This window comes from Garra rufa, chromosome 11 (genome assembly GCF_049309525.1).
Source record: "Garra rufa chromosome 11, GarRuf1.0, whole genome shotgun sequence".
In the NCBI taxonomy this organism is placed as follows: domain Eukaryota; kingdom Metazoa; phylum Chordata; class Actinopteri; order Cypriniformes; family Cyprinidae; genus Garra; species Garra rufa.
In genome coordinates, this window is record NC_133371.1 from 22,756,378 (window position 1) to 22,773,808 (window position 17,431).

The 17,431-nt window shown below is 37.9% G+C and overlaps 1 protein-coding gene across 1 annotated transcript in view; it reads left to right on the plus strand.

Moving 5' to 3' along the window:
• The window catches only part of cfap45 (cilia and flagella associated protein 45), a 29,558-nt gene extending 13,661 nt beyond the window's left edge, over nt 1–15,897 (plus strand). The window contains exons 9-12 of the mRNA XM_073850153.1: nt 3,893–4,006; nt 4,192–4,385; nt 4,845–5,069; nt 14,980–15,897. Coding sequence (XP_073706254.1) covers nt 3,893–4,006; nt 4,192–4,385; nt 4,845–5,069; nt 14,980–15,055 — 609 coding nt within the window. The 3' untranslated portion in view covers nt 15,056–15,897. The remainder of the gene's footprint in view (nt 1–3,892; nt 4,007–4,191; nt 4,386–4,844; nt 5,070–14,979) is intronic.
• The last annotated feature ends 1,534 nt before the right edge of the window (nt 15,898–17,431 follow it).

Here is a 17,431-nt window from a genome sequence, read left to right on the forward strand (position 1 = left end):
AAAAGTGCTTGGCCCGTAAACTTAATAACTGGTTGGTTCACCCTTAGCAGCAACAACTGCAAACAAGTGTTTGCGATAACTTGCAATGAGTCTGTTACAGCGCTGTGCAGGAATTTTGGCCCACTCATCTTGGCAGAATTGTTGTAATTCAGCCACATTGGAGGGTTTTTCGAGCATGAACCGCCTTTTTAAGGTCATGCCACAGCATCTCAATAGGATTCAGGTCAGGACTTTGACTAGGCCACGCCAAAGTCTTCATTTTGTTTGTCTTTAGCCATTCAGAGGTGGATTTGCTGGTGTGTTTTGGATCATTGTCCTGCTGCAGAACCAAAGTTCGCTTCAGCTTGAGGTCACGAACAGATGGCCGGACATTGTCCTTCAGGATTTTTTGGTAGACAGCAGAATTCATGGTTCCATTTATCACAGCAAGTCTTCCAGGTCCAGAAGCAGCAAAACAGCCCCAGACCATTACACTACCACCACCATATTTTACTGTTGGTATGACGTTCTTTTTCTGAAATGCTGTTACTTTTATGCTAGATGTAATGGGACACACACCTTCCAAAAAGAAACTTTTGTCTTGTCAGTCCGCAGAGGATTTTCCCAAAAGTCTTGGGGATCATCAAGATGTTTTCTGGCAAAACTGAGACGAGCCTTTGTTTTTTGCTCAGCAGCAATTTTCATCTTGGAACTCTGCCATGCAGGCCATTTTTCCCCAGTCTCTTTCCTATGGTGAAGTCATGAACACTGACCTTAACTGCAGCAAAAGAGGCCTGCAGTTCTTTAGATGTTGTTGTGGGGTCTTTTGTTACCTCTTGGATGAGTCGTCCCTGCGCTCTTGGGGTAATTTTGGTCGACCGGCCGCTCCTGGGAATGTTCCGCACTGTTCCATGTTTTTGTAATTTGTGGATAATGGCTCTCACTGTGGTTCGCCGGAGTCCCAAAGCTTTAGAAATGGCTTTATAACCTTTTCCAGACTGATAGATCTCAACTACTTTCTTTCGCATGTGTTTTTGAATTTCTTTGGATCTCAACAGGATGTGTAGCTATTGAGGATCTTTTGGTCTACTTCACTTCCTATTTAAGTGATTTCTTGATTGCGAACAGGTGTGGCAGTAATCAGGCCTGAGTGTGGCTAGAGAAACTGAACTCAGGTGTGATAAAGGGGGGACTTTTTCACACAGGGCCATATGGGTTTGGATTTTGTTTTCCCTTCATAAAAAAACCCTTAATTTGAAAAATGCATGTTGTGTTTACTTGTGTTATCTCTGATTAATATTTAAATTTGTTTGATGATCTAAAACATTAAAGTGTGACAAATATGTACATTTATTATTACTATTACATTTGCCCACATACTGTAATCTGATGAAGCCAAGTTCTCAACAAAACTGTTTCCATTGTTGTATTTTAGTGTTTCTGTTGTCAGACAACCAAAGTAATATGAAAAAGTGACTGAAAAAAATCCTGATCATTTACCGGCATCTGGAAATAAGACATTATTCTCTGCATTATTATCGCTGTTTTTAACTTACTGTTTGAATTCTTTCACGATCCTTGGACTTTCCAGGAGTTTACCCGTTTAAAAATTGTTATCGCAAAAACCTGCTTCTTTTAATTTTTTAAGGTATTGTTTTCGTACTGATTCGAGAGCCCGGACTCATGAAAATGCGTACCAGTACACTGTAAAAAGTTTTCACCAGTTTCAACTTAAAAACTTAAGTTTAGCAGCTGCATTAGAATTTTAAGTTAAATCAACTTTAAAGTATCTCATAAGTTAAATCAACTTAAAAGTACAAGTCATTTTAACTAATTTTATTGAGTTGAAATGAATAGTAGTTTTAAGTTGATTAAACTATATAAATATATACATGTTTGTGTGTGAATTTATATATACATGATAAATATACACAGTAAACACACATTTAGTATGTCAACATAAAATTTTATTTGGAATGCGATTAATCGTGATTAATCATTTTACAGCCCTACTTTTGTCATTGTTCATGCAAGTTATACAGCACCAGACATGGATAGATTTGCTGGAATGCAAAACAAGTATCATATAGGCATTATTGCTGTTAACAGCACAGCGTAACCCTGTGCATTTTCATATTTAGTATAAGAAAGAGTGGGATAATTTGACCCACGCCTGTATCTTGGCAACTGTACATTTTTACTGTCATGTGACCATGTATTTTGGAATCACACATTCTTTCTGCCAGACTGTGAAAAGGATAAAAACACGGGAGGAGTGGAAGCGCACATTTAATTAAATGTTTTTTTTATTTTTGGCGTAACAGATATAATGGCTGTTACATCAAAGCAAATTTATCCAGGTCTAAAAATATGCAAATCATTTAGATAAATATTAGCCTGAATTGGTAAGCTATCTAGTTTTTCTCCAAAATGCCAGATATGGGGCAAAGCGAGCCGAATGGTGTGGGGTAACTTGGTGAAGGTAAATTTCACTGAAGGTAAATTTCTGAAGTATAAACTAGTATTTTAATGTGATATTACGCAACTGGTTAGTTTATCATATATATATTATTTGTAGTTTATTTAATAGGGACAGTATACAAGTGCACCAAATTTTCATCACATTATAGTCAAATATATCTTTACACCTGTAGTCCCCAATGGCCTGTTCGACATTGCAGAAAAGCTACCAATAATAATAATGCCAATAATTTTTTGAATAAAATGTTTATTATATATATTAATTCTTTTATACCAAACTAGTGCAACGCTTGGACCTCGCAACAGTGGCACCTGCCCTGGATCATCTGAAAGGGCAGGGCCAAATATCAAATGTTGTTATGGTGTGTTATCTTCTTCTGCCAGACCAAACTGGCTTAAATTAAAGGTGGTGGCACCAAACCCTTACAAAGACAATACAACTACTATTCTTAAACACTAGGCTACAGAATCCCGGAAACCCCTAGGATGGGACATTTGAAGAATGGATGGATGTATAACCAAATATTACCAAAAACATGTTTTCTGTAACTGTAGGAAGTGTTCACAATGGCCAGGTTTTTTTGGTCTCTGTGGCTTTAACCCACATGTTGTGTTCTGCCCGCTGTGATGTGGAGAAGTTTTATTTAATTTTTTTTCCCGAAAAGAGGAGAATTTTTGTACAAAATAGACTTATATTACAGTGGCTGCCGTGTGTATGTTTAAGTCCACAAGACCACATGTGAATTTCTAAAAATGACCCTTATCCTGTTCTTCACAAAAATCCTTCAGGTACCATAAACAAATATGCACATATTTTGCATATTCAAATCCTTTCCAACAATGACTGTATGGTTTTCGAGATCTATCTTTTCACACTGAAGATGACTGAGGGACTCATATGCAACCATTACCGAAAGTTCAAATGCTCACTGATGCTCCAGAAGGAAAAATAATGCATTAAGAACCAGGCAGAGAAAAATTAACTTATTTTGTCTTCTGGGAAGCATGTAAGTATCTTCTGTAGCTTCTGTAGAGCAGTACTAAATGAAAATATATATTTGTGCAACATAAGAAAAATGTACACATCTTCATCCTTTTCAGAAGTTTTCACCCCTGGCTCTTAATGCATCGTTTTTCCTTCTGGAGCATCAGTGACTGTTTGAAACTTTTGTAAAAGTTGCGTCCCTCAGTTGTCCTAAATGTGAAAAGATGGATCTCAAAATCACACAGTCATTGTTGGAAAGGCTTCAAATATGAAGGGCAAAAGATGCTGTAAAACCAAAGAATTTGTGGGTGTTCTGAAAAACAGCAGGCAGGTTAACTCTTCAGGACAAACAAGGGATCCATGAACAACTATCACAAACTTTGGAAAAGCCATATTTGCCAAAATTAAAAAGCCATATTAATCCCAGATGTGTTTGATGAACTCTAGGAACGAGAGGCAGAATACGAAGCTGAGCAGATACAAATCAAAAAAGAAAAAGAGAAAGAAGTGGCGCGACTGAGAGCTCTTCAAGAAAGGGACAGAGACCATAAAGCTGAGCAGGTAAAATCTTACATCTTTACATCCAAAATGTACTAAATGCATATGTATCATTTTGCATAACACATTTACAGTACCAATTTATTAAAGCATAGAGCTTATATGTTTTAACTTAGCAATTGCTGCATGCACATGGGCAGCTGAGCATATTGGAGGCAGTAAAATTGAGTTTTTCTCTTAAATGTCAGGATGAGATCAGGGCACGGAGGAACCAAGAAGCAGCTGCAAGAGAATGGAGAAGAAAAGAGAAAGAGCAGACTTTGAGAAAGCTGGAAGTTGAAGAGAAACTCAAGGCTGCTCGTTTGGAGCAAGTCACTCATAAGGAGCACTTGCTGTCCATTGAAGCTGGGCGAGAGAGAGCAGAGTTTGATAGGGTCGTAAGGTACAAACACCATCAAATGTCAATACATACTCGTAGCAAGGCCGTACACAGAGTTTTAGAAACCAACACAGTTGTCTTGTCTGCATTGTATATCATTAGATCTTTCAGTAAATAATAAATCTTTAACTTGCTTATCTCACCTTTTTACAAACTTGTTGCAATGTTACAGCTAGATGCTCACCCATGTTTTTTATGTAAATTGTTTATTATTGTTATCCCTTTATAATTCACAACATCAATAAATTTACTTTAATTACTGATGGAACATTTTACCTTAAAGAAATAATTCACCCAAGAATTTAAATTCTGTCATTAATTAGTCACCCTCATGTCATTCCAAATCTGTTAGACCTTCGTTCATCTTTAGGACACATCTTTTGAACTATACCTTTAACTGGAAGAGGGGAGAATTGAAAAAGATAACATTAAAGATTGTATGCTGTATACTCTTTTTTTCAGGGCACAGCAGGAGCTTATTGAGAAAGAACGAGAAAAAGAGGAGCAAAGACATCGAAAAATCCAAAAGCATGCTGAGGCTGTGAGGCAGCAGGTACGGGAGAGAGAGATACAGGCTGTTACCCAGCGCAGAGAGCTGTTCCGAGAGGGAGAGCGGCTGGAAGAAGAGGCGCGCAATCGCAGAGCCCGACTGGATGAAATTAAAGAAAAGAAGCTGAGGGAACTCAAGTATGTCCTTAAAGTAAACAGAAAAAAAGAAAACATATACACTCTTAAAAATAAAGATTCTTTATTGGCATCATTGGTTCTATTAAGAAACTTGAACATGCATGGAATCTTTCAAATGCAGAAAAGGTTCTTTAGAGTCAAAAAGGTTCTTTGGATTTAAAGATTGTTCTTCAAAATGGTTCTTTTAGGAATTGTTCACTGAAAGGTTCTTTGGGGAACCATCATAATACTTCTATGGCTTCACTGCAAAAAACACCCTTTTGGAACCTTTATTTTTAAGAGTGTATGTAAAAAATACATAGAGCATGCAAATAACTTAAAATAATGAAAGAAAGAATTATTGATTACATACAGGAGTGAAGACACAGTGGTCTAATAAGTGTAATTTCATTGCATTAGCTAAAAAATATCACATCAAGTGGCATTCAGGGCTGTTGGTAATGGACCTGGAACTAGTTTAGTCACTTAATCTGTGGTCACCTACATGGTTTCCAGATGGAAAAATGTAATTGCTTTACAAAAAGAGTAAGTTCAGTTGTAAAATTTGAGACTGTAGGACAGTATGATAGAGGTCATGTGGAAGAGAAACTAATTCACACGTTTCCTGCACTGTAAACCCTAATGTTGTCTTTACTTAAACAATCAAGTTATGTTGACTAAACATTACTTACAATTTTGTGTGTTGGTCCTGTCACTTAAAAATGTGAGTTAATTTAACTTATTTACCATCAAAATGCATAAACTTAAGATTTTAAGTGTTGTGAGCTCAAAATCATGATTAATCCTTAGAAAAAAAAATTTTTTTTCAAAAGGTCAGTTTCACAAATGTAGTCTTTTTCCTTTTTTAAAAATTATAATACCATGTGCAAGGTCTTTTCTCTTTTTTAAATCAGAAAACAAATTGCTTCAGTTACAATTATTCACCATAATGGGAACACATTTGGGCTACTTATTTTTATTTATTTATTTTATTTTTTGTGACACTGGGTTGCACAGTTTGATTTTAATGCTTTTAAGCAAAGTTGATCTTCTACTCCCTTCGGAGAGGCGTGCAAATCATACGATGCCCCACATCCACATTCACCTGTGGTGCGTGCATTATGGTAAAAACGTGTATTTTGCAAGAATTTTCTTTTTACGCTTGAACCAGATATTAACAGCACAAAGTATGCCAATCTTTATGTAATCCATATAGTAAACTAGTTTTTAAACTCTACAGAGAGCGCAAAATCACATTTCAACTACTAATAGCGAAAGTGCTTTACCGGAAATCTGACATATTATTATAGTTTGAAAATGGCCCGCGCTTACATGCTCACATTTCGCAGTTCTTTATTTTAATGTGATTGGACATGCAAGGAGTTCCGCCTAGCAACAAGAGAGCTGATTGGTCCTTTTGCCGTCGTCTGTTTTGTTGCTGACAAGTTTGAAGACAGATGTTTTTCTTCTATGTTCGGTAAGTAAATTATGTAAATGTTAATATAAAGTGACGATTTTGAGTGAAATATGCTTATTTAAGTCCTTGTGGTACGTTTCTATAATAAAAGACAACACAGCCATGGTCAAACTTTGACAGCGTAGACATCAAGTAAGTTAACGTTAACTTATATGGATTTGAGATGGTATGATAACAGATATCAAATTAGTCTTTATTTGATTTGTAAAACCGAAACATATTAGTTAATTCACTTAACCATAGTGTAATTGTGTATTTCTGTGGGAAAGAGCATGGCAGCCATTTCTGAGATCAATTTATTAACAAAATATTGTGCATAATGTTATCAAAGTATGAATGAAAAGTCGACAATTTTGACTTGTAAAGTATGTACATTTAGTTTTATTTTTGGATAACGCTGTAAGACTACAATCTTAATTATAGAGTTTTTTTTTTTTTTTTTTTACTGATTGTTAAACTTATTATTTTCAACTTTTCTGTTACAGGTTACATGAGACATTACATGTGGAAATGTAAGTATTGTGTTTTTGACTCTGCAAGCATTTTTGTTCAGCAAAATAAAATCATGTGTTTTACAACAATTTTCTTTTTTTTTCTTCTTTTTTTTGTGGTCTATTCCTTTAACATGATAAAGAAAACCAATTCTTAGCCTTCATTATTTACTAATTATTTATTAGCCTGTAAAGCATTTCTGTGTGGAAGCTAATGTGATTAGTGACCTGATGTTTCCCCCAAGGTTTGCATGGAGTTCAACAGAATTAAAGGCAAAAGTCTAATTCAGGAATTCTAAAAAAACCTGGACAGACACAGTTCATGGACCTTTGTAAAACCAGAAGGGGGTCTCCTGGTCAGCGCTTGTTGAACTTTTTACAGCAAATAAAGGTCAGTAATTATTTTAACATAACTTGAAGGATAGAAACCAAAAACGGAAATCCTCTCATCATTTCCTCACCCGCAGTTGTTCCAAACCTGTATACATTTCTTTGTTTTGCTGAAACCAAAGGAAGATATTTTGAAGGAATATTTGTAATCAAACTATTTTGGTGCAGCACTGACTTCCCTAGAATTTCTTTTTAGTATGTACATGTGAGTGGTGCATCAAAACAGCTTGGTTTAGAAAAAAAATTAGGGTGAGTAAATGACAGTATTTATTTTAACAATGTAATTTATATATTATTTTCTCATATCAGTAATCTTTTATGTATTACAATCTAAAATTTAATTTATATCACATACAAATGCTTAAAATAGATGGAAATTGAGTTTTTTGGCTTTAATAGAATTTCATGTTTTAAAGTCAGCCCAGCCAACTGAGGTCCGAACCCTTGTTCTTCGGGGACTGCCTATCATGCTTGGAGATGATGATTCTTCTTTCTTCCAGTCATGTTTAGTAAGTAAATCTGTTCTTAAAAGGGATAGTTTACCCAAAAATTATTACCCCATGGTTTAATGACAATCAAGCCATCCAATCAGAGTTATAATACAATTTATCCTGGTTCTTCCAAGCTTTTTAATGAGAGTGAATGGGGGATGAAATTTTGAATCTCAAAAAATTCCATCCATCCATCATTAAACTGCCCAACACGGCTCCAGGGGGTTTGTATCAGTTTGTCTAAGAAAATATCCATGTTGGATTAGAATTAGTGTTTAAAAAAAAAAAAAAGCGGGCATTCTGTTAAACATCCATTGATGATAAACCTTGGATTTCTGATCACAATACTATATTTATACGTCTTTTTTTCACTAGGTACCTGATCATCACAACACTATCCTTGATTTGCCAGTGGGGATCTTATTGGAGGACACTGATCTTCAGTCTTCCAATTCCTTGCATTTGACTTCTTAAGTTGGAATAATTCTTGAAGGCCAATTGGTGATGGACAAAGTGCAGGACCTCCCACAGGCAATCGGACTTCTCTTCGGTCTGATATACGCACTACACCTGAATTAACCAAGATCAATTACCAACAAGATTGATTTCATCTGGCGTGTACTAATGCCAATGGGACAGAATGCTCTCAAGCCAAGAGTGCAGTCTCTGGCAAACCAACTTTTGCTTAAGAAATCACTGTGATACTTTAACATTCTTGGAATAAAAATAATGTTTAAATTGTTAAATGCAGAGTTCTACAACTGATGTGTCGTAGTTAATTTGGTATATTGTTACACATCTGTAGTATGGTTTTGACAGTAATATTTCAGTATTTTTTTTTTAATGAAATTTTGGTGAAATACACAATATGCTGAGTATGTTTTATTTTAGTTTGCTATGTTTGCATAAAGCTTAAATAGTCAAATGCAATGTTTAAATTAAAATAAATACTTGATACTTGAGTGAAGTATATATGTGACCCTGGACCACAAAACCGTTGCTGGGGTATATTTGTAGCAATAACCAAAAATACATTGTATGGGTCAAAACTGTTGAAGTTAAGATCATGTTCCATGAAGATTTTTTGTAAAATTCCTACTATAAATATATATAAATGTAATTTTTGATTAGTAATATGCATTAAGAGCTTAATTTGGACAACTTTAAAGGTGATTTTCTCCCCCTCAGATTCCAGATTTTCAAATAGATTTATCTCGGCCAAATATTGTCCTATCCTAACAAACCATACATCAACAGAAAGCTTATTTGTTGAGCTTCTATATGATGTATACATTTCAGTTTTGTAAAATTTTTATGACTGGTTTGTGGTCCAGGGTCACATATGTGCATAGAGTTGTACAATTGATGTACTGCACTAGTTTATTTATTTTTAACCACCTTAAGGTGTGGCTATAACTGATTTAGATTACAGTATAGTGGTAACTGTATTTTCATTAATATTGTGACATCTTGACAATAAAAAAAATCAAAGATTAATTATCTTGTTCATTGTTTTATTTCAGTTCGGTGTGTGCACTAAGAATGCAGTCAAAAATAAGTTTCAGTTTATTTCAGTTACTTTCCATGTTGAGTTAACTTAAATATATAAGTGCATTTGAACATAATCGTTTAAGTATATTGAATAAGTACAAAGTTTATTGAACTGAACGATTTAAGTGTAGTCTACAAAACCGCTAAGTTAAATAAACTTAAATATGCAAGTTTTGGGAGACTTCATTACTCAATTAAATTGAGGCAACGAGTTTACTCAATCACTTTAGTCCAGTCAACTTATTAGGGTTTTCAGTGTGTATAGCTGAATCATGCACTGCTGACTCATATCCTTAGTTCCCAGAGATACAGTTATTTGATCCCCTGCTGATTTTGTATGTTTTCCCATGGACAAAGAAATGATCAGTCTATAATTTTAATGGTAGGTTTATTTGAACAGTGAGAGACAGAATAAGGACAACAAACAAAAAAAAATCCAGAAAAACGCATTTCAAAAAAGTTATAAATTGGCTCCCAGGTGTATTTTATACAGGTATTAACCTGAGATTAGGAAAGTGCTCCTAATCTCAGTTTGTTACCTGTATAAAAGCATCTGTCCACAGAAGCTAACAATCAGATTCCAAACTCTCCACCATGGCCAAGACCAAAGAGCTGTCCAAGGATGTCAGTGACAAGATTGTAGACCTACACAAGGCTGGAATGGGCTACAAGACCATTGCCAAGCCTCTTGAGCCGCTTTTCCACTATCGGGCCGAACCGTTCTCAATGCGTAACCGTTCTGTTCCGTGCCGATTCGGGCCAGTCGGCACGGATACGGTTTGATTTTCCACTGCGGTGCAGATAACGGAACTATTTGGAATGTAAATACAAATGCGTCAGTCGTTGCCTTGGTAATGCAAGCCCCGCTTCTACTGTTATTTTCCTTTTGGACTTGATATGTATGTTTGAGTTTTTTTTATTTTTTCCCGGCACTGTTTTGAAACTTTTCTTAATGCCCTTCTCTGCAAGACACTGCACTATAATTAAAAAAAACTTTTTCGTTTCTCTTTGCACCCTCCAGCTGTTGTTGAATTTTTCTTTCTTGCCAAATATCAATATTAGAGCAAATGTTTCATCCACAGACCAAAGTGTCTCAGCCATTTGTATTTATATTTACCGTATCTGTTTACTGCGCTCCCGCTTTGCCATAGAGAAACTGGTAGCCAGGCAACAGAGTGGCGACGCCATGCAAACGCATTTTATCAGCCCGGTTCAGCACGGTTGTCTAACCGTGCCAAGAATTCCGGGCCGAGAACGGTTTGTAATCGTTCCGTGCCGTACCAGGCTCAGGTGGAAACACAACTGGAACTGTACCCGACCGTTCTAAGAACGGTTCGGCACGATGGTGGAAAAGCGGCTTTGGTGAGAAAATGACAACAGTTTGTGTGATTATTCGCAAATGGAAGAAACACACAATAACAGTCTTGCTCGGGTCTGGGGCTCCATACAAGATCTTGTGGAGTTTCAATGATCATGAGATCAATGAGGAATCAGCCCTGTACTACATGGGAGGATCTTGTCAATGATCTCAAGGCAGCTGGGACCATAGTCACCAAGAAAACAAAAATCCTGCTGCGCCCACAAGGTCCGCCTGCTCAAGAAAGCACATGTACAGGCCCGTCTAAAGTTTGCCAATCAACATCTGAATGATTTAGTGACGTCTGAATGTATTGGTGACGTGGCAAGATGGCGCTGAGATGTTTGGTTGCTGGCCATCTGTCACTCCACTCTGTCTTTGCTTTATATGTATTATTATTTTGCCAAGGCGTACTATCTCTCCTCACCTATGATCGCCAAACTCTGCTTGAGATTGGAGGCTTCTGCAATCAGATTAAACCTGACCTGCTGACAAGCTCACCTCCACCTCCATGCCTCGATGAAATCCCGGCCTTCCTGAGGCGCCCTCCTCACTATCATGCCCGCAAGAGACGGTGCAGAAGACGTGGTAAACGCGGAGGTGTCCGGGTAAGGTTCGAGGCTATTCTGAGGACTGTTCATGTGTTTGGTCGCTGGAGCGATCTGTATTTGCTGGACGATGCTGTTCTGCGCTCGAGGGTGTTCAGGGACAGATGGATCCGGCCGGTGTTCCCTGACGCTGGCGGCTCTAGCGGTGTCGGCCGCTAGGTGGACCCTGATCGGCTGGTGCTGCCTCCTGCCAGCTGGCGTGTACCGATCAGGAGACGTGGTGTAGATCGTCGGAAACCTCCGCTCCCTGACGAGTCCCCTGTCCGCATCTGACACTCTCACTCTAAACCAGGCTATGCTGAATGTGAGATCTGTCACAAATAAAACGTTTCTACTGAACGATCTCTTTATCGCACGCAATCTGGATTTTATTGTTTCTGACACAAACCTGGCTCTGTGAAGGTGAACTTGCTCCTTTATCGGAGCTTCTTCCCCCTGGATGCAATTACTTCAACTCGCATCACCGGCAAAGGTGGAGGACTGACATCCATTTTTAAAATCCACTTTCCGCTGCCAACAATCTTCAACTGCAGGCTACTCCAGGTTTGAGCTGCAACTCTTTGAGGTAAAGCTCCCTGTGACTGTTCTCTGTGCGTTGGTCTATCGGCCACCAAAATTCAACAAAGACTTTGTTCGGGACTTTGCAGACTTTGTGTCGGGTGTCACTCTTAAATATGACCACTTCTTGATTGTCGGTGATTTTAACATACATGTGTGCTGTGAGAACAGACCTCTGGTTAAAGACTTCCTGAATGTAATTGACTCTTTTAACCTCACGCAGTCTGTTCTGGAGCCCACGCATCAAAAGGGTCATATCTTGGCTGTCATATGGGCTGGATATACAGATAACTGAGATCAGCCACACACTTTTATCCGACAAATTTACCTGTTTTATTCTCCATCTCTGTGCCTGCCCCCTCTCTAAGCGTAGCTCCTGTGCGCCGTCTCCGTGTTTTTAATTCTTTAACTCCTCAGCTCTTTTGCGGTAATTTTAAAGACTCCTTTTTATACTCTCTGGATGATCTTGTGACCACAGTGTGGATGAATGCATAGCAATGTTTGATTCACACTGTACTAAGATTTTAGATTCCATCACGCCCATGACTCTAAAGAGCATACAGCCACAGTAGGAGCCCTGGCTGAATGAGTCCACTCGTGCGCTCAGGCGCACATGCAGACAGGCGGAGAGAAAATGGAAAAAGGACAATCTTCAAATTTCTAGGGATCAACTTCAGTCTTATCAATTATCAGCAGGCTCTTAAAACTGCATAAACTGAAAAATTTTCCTTACTTGTGTGAAAAAATGCCCACAAGCCTCAGGTTCTTTTTAATGTATTTGATTCACTGGTGAACCCTGGTGACGATGTCTGTATGGAGCCCTCTTCTACCTTGTGTGAGGCTTTTCTGCAGTTTTTTAAAGACAAGATTTCTGCTATCAGAACCCGACTCTCTCAGTCTGCCCAGGACCCCTCAGCTCCTCTAGCAAGCACAGCTGTCCTTGACAGCTTTGAACCTGTCTGTCTCTCTAAACTGAATGAGATAGTTGCACATTTATGCCCTGCTAACTGCCAAACAGATAGCATCCCATCGTGTCTGTTTAAGGAGGTCTTCTGCTCAGTAGAGTCTTTTATTTTGAAATGTATTAATCTGTGTCTTAGCTCTGGCTGCGTCTCATCCTCCTTCAAGCATGCCACAGTGCAGCCTCTTTTTAAGAAGAAGAACTTGGACCCCCTGGTTTTGTCTAATTTTAGACCAATTTCCAAGCTCCCTTTTATCTCCAAGGTTTTAGAAAGATCTGTTTTAATCCAGGTCCAAGAATTTTTATAAACAGCTGATGTTTGTGAACAGTTTTAGTCTGGTTTTTGGCCTCTCCACAGCACGGAGACTGCTCTTTTAAAAGTTTTTAATGATCTGTTCTTAAACCTTGATACTGGCAACTGTGCCATTTTAATCCTGCTTGATTTGACTGCAGCCTTCGACACAGTTGATCATAAAATTCTTCTGTGGCGCCTAGAGCACTGTGTTGGCTTAAAAGGCACTGTCCTAAGGTGGTTTGAGTCGTATCTTACAGACAGGTAATTTTCTGTCCAAATGGGGCAGTTTTCCTCCTCAGTGGCCCCTCTGACCTGCGGGGTCCCGCAGGGGTCAGTTCTGGGTCCATTCCTATTCTCCCTGTATATGCTCCCACTGGGATCCATATTCAGGAAGCATGGCATCTCCTTCCACTGCTTCGCTGATGATGTGCAGGTGTATCTACCGCTAAAGGTTCCAGCCAAAGAATCTCTTCAGGCCGTGATAAACTGCATGAGCGATATTAAGACATGGATGGACCTAAACTTTTTAAAACTTAATGAGAATAAAACGGAGGTTGTCCTGTTCGGTCGCCCTAGAGCTTGTTCAGGTTCTTATCTTTTTATTGTTTTTACTGTACCAGTGTGTGACCTAATATTTTATGTATTTTATTGTGAAGCACTTTGGTAGGCTCTGGCCTTGGAAATGTGCTATATAAATAAATGTGACATTGACATTGACATTTAGAGGAGAACTGAGTGAAAGTGTTCAAAATCGAGCTCTTTGGCATCAACTCAATGTGCCGTGTTTGGAGGAGGAGGAATGCTGCCTTTGGGGGTGTTTTTCTGCTAAGGGGACAAGACAACTGCACCACATCAAAGGGATGGTGGACAGAGCCAGAGACCATCAAATCTTTGGGAAACTCCTTCCCTCATTGAAAATGAGTCGTGGATGGGTATTCCAGCATGACAATGACTCAAAACACACAGCCAAGGCATCAAAGGAGTGTCTCAAGAAGAAGCACATTAAGGTCCTGGAGTGGCCTAGCCAGTCTCCAGACCTTAATCCCATAGAAAATCAGTGGAGGGAGCTGAAGGTACCTTAATGACTTTTAGAGGACCTGCAAAGAGGAGTGGGACAAAATCCCTCCGGAGATGTGTGCAAACCAAGTGTATCGCACAAGTCTCGAAAAGTGAAGCCAAAATTTTTCGATCGCCCCCGGTGGCCAGCTGCAGTATAGGTCATAAACCCTGCCCTCTCCATGTAATCCATGTTCTTATAATGCTGATTCATGTTCAAGTGTTTGTGCGCAGACTCTGGCTCCAAATCCCCTAAGATGGCAGCGACCATATTGAGATGCTTTAACTTTATTTTCCATAGTGGAATAAAGCGGAGATGTGTCGTCCATCTTTTTTTTACAATCTATGGTGTAAACCTGATGGCCAGCTACAAGAAACGTCTAAAAACTCTGTGATTGCCAACAAGGGTTTAGCTAAGTCATGTTTTGCGAAGGGGTTAAATACTTATGAATACGGTGTTCACTCATTAAAATGCAAATCAAATGATAACTTTTGTGAAATTCATTTTTCTGGATTGTTTTGTTGTCTCTCACTGTTCAAATAAACCTACCATTAAATTAAAGACTGATAATTTCTTTGTCAGTGGGCAAATGTACAAAATCAGCAGGGGATCATTCAATTATTTTCCCCAATGTAATTCTTGATGTCATGCAATGGTCAAATCAATTTGATTAATATTTCCACCTCTGACTGCAGGGCAGCTGGGCTCTCAGACAAGTACTACAAGGAAGTGGAGCGTAAGGTTCAAGCCATTCCAGCTCTTTTAAACTGAAGAACGGAAGAAACGGAAGAGATCCACCAAATAAGCAAACCAAGAAATACATTTGTGGTTTAGCCTAACATATTATTTTATGGTCAGTGGATTGTAGAAAGATATAACAAATTAAAGGTTAAACAAAGGTTAAATACATGTCAGAAGATGTGTAGTTTTCTCTGTTTTTCATTGTCTGACTCGATATAACTCTAAGCACTTACAGAAATAACAATCTACAAGAATATATTTAAGTGCATATGTTTATGAATATGTTTCAATTGTGTATTTGTGAGTGTATGCAACTTATTTAAACCTCGTACGAAATGCCTGACAAAAATGTGTATAATATAAAATAATTGCATATATCCTTCACTAACAGGCTTGTGGGAGGGCCCTTTGTGGAAAGACGTGACACTTTAGAGATGGTGACACTTTTTTTTCATTTGTTCCAGTTATTTGTGTTCTCCAGACACAATTTGCATTTAGAAGATATAAGCATTCAAAACTTACAGTCTCTAACTTCTGCGAATATGGATCAACGATTTTGATGACATCACCCTGCACTTCACCTTCTCATCAAACCTTCTGTCCAATCAAATGCTTCCCGTCCTACACTATAAATACATGCTAAATCCATGTATTTGTACTTGTTCACAGAATTTGTATTTTCTGTTTGGCAAAAGGCACACAGTTCATTATATATGGGGGTTAGGGAATGATTCATGCATTGTGTTACCTTCTGGAGTCTGAATCTTCTGTAATAGTTGCATATGAGTCCCTCAGTTGTGCTTAGTGTGAAAAGATGGATCTTTGTTTACAAGCAGAAGAGACATGCTGGACATGAAACAGTACCATAAACATGTCTGCAGATTTTGACAGAGAGGATGACTTGAAATTTTTTGCCCAGTCTTACTTATTTGAACCAGAATATACAGACAATGAACTAAGAGAGATGGACGTTCTATGATCCAACAACTTAAGTGTCCTTACTACCTTTCTGGAGCTTGAACATGGTAGTTGTGTTGCTGTCTATGCAGGGTCAGAAATCTCTCATATTTCATCAAAAATATCTTAATTTGTGTTCTAAATATCTTACTGGTTTGGAATGACATGAGGGTGAGTAATTAATTCATACTAAAATAATGAATTAATAATTCATACTAAAAGCCAAAAAAAAAAAAAATCCATTTTGATTTATTGGGGACTTTAAGTAACCCTCTTTTCATTCTGGTAAACTCTTGACAGTGGTAAAATCTGCTCATCAATGAAGACTCAAAAAATTTGGTCTCTCCCTCCCCATTTGGTCTTTTGGCCAATTTATGAAATTGCACCATTGGGACATTCTGTCTACATGACAGTTTGGTTTGGCAGAGAAAGAACAGTTCAACTCAATACTGGCAATTAACTGGAAGCCTTACGAGACAACTTCCACATGTCAGACTTGTAAGATCATTGCTGACTAATCTCCCAGTACAGACAATTTATTATACTACCACCAAACAGAAGATACCGCTTCATTCAATCTATTACTGGCAGGCTGAAAAAAAAAAGCTTCTAACTTTGATCTTCAATAAACTGTAAATACACGCATTCCATCCCCCACTTATGTCACCACTACACCCACACAATGGTTATTGGTTGATATCAGCTCTATTAATCTTACTGTATCATGGATTTCTTTTTACATTTCTAATGCTGCTGACCCTGGACTAACCCTGTCTTGTCCTGTCGTAAAATGTTTCATCCAGATGTGCTAAAATGTACTGAACAGATGGGTTTGTTTCGTCATCTGAACATACTGTATTTTTGAGAAATTTAGAATTGCATCACTTGTTCTTCAGTGAATCCTCTACCATGAATGGGTGCCATCAGAATGAAATTTCAAGTAGCAAATAAAAGCAAATCCCAATTCCATCACTTAAGGTCTTGTCAAGTGAAAATCTTGTAAACAAATCCATCATTCATTTTATTTTAAACTGTCACTTCTGATGAAATCACTAGTCCATAATAACTCTTCCTACAGTAAATAAGTCTATTCTCTGATGACCTCTCTCACATCTAAATTCACCAACACATTTGTTTAGAACAGTTTTTGCTTGTAAACAATATTGATCAGTGCCTATTTCTCCTCAGATTTAGACGAGACAACTTTTTTCCCAGCAACAGTTTGAAGTTAAAAATGATTTGTTTATTAAAAAAACGCTGCTTTACACTTTACTAATTGATGGAGTCGTGTGGCTTATGATTCTAATTCTGACGGCACCCATTCACAGCACAGGATCCACCGGCGAGCAAGTGATAATGTTAACTTCTAAATCTGTTCTGAAGAAGAAACTAAATAATCTACATTTTGGATGGCATGAGGATAAAGACCCTGCTGAGAAAAAAAAAAAA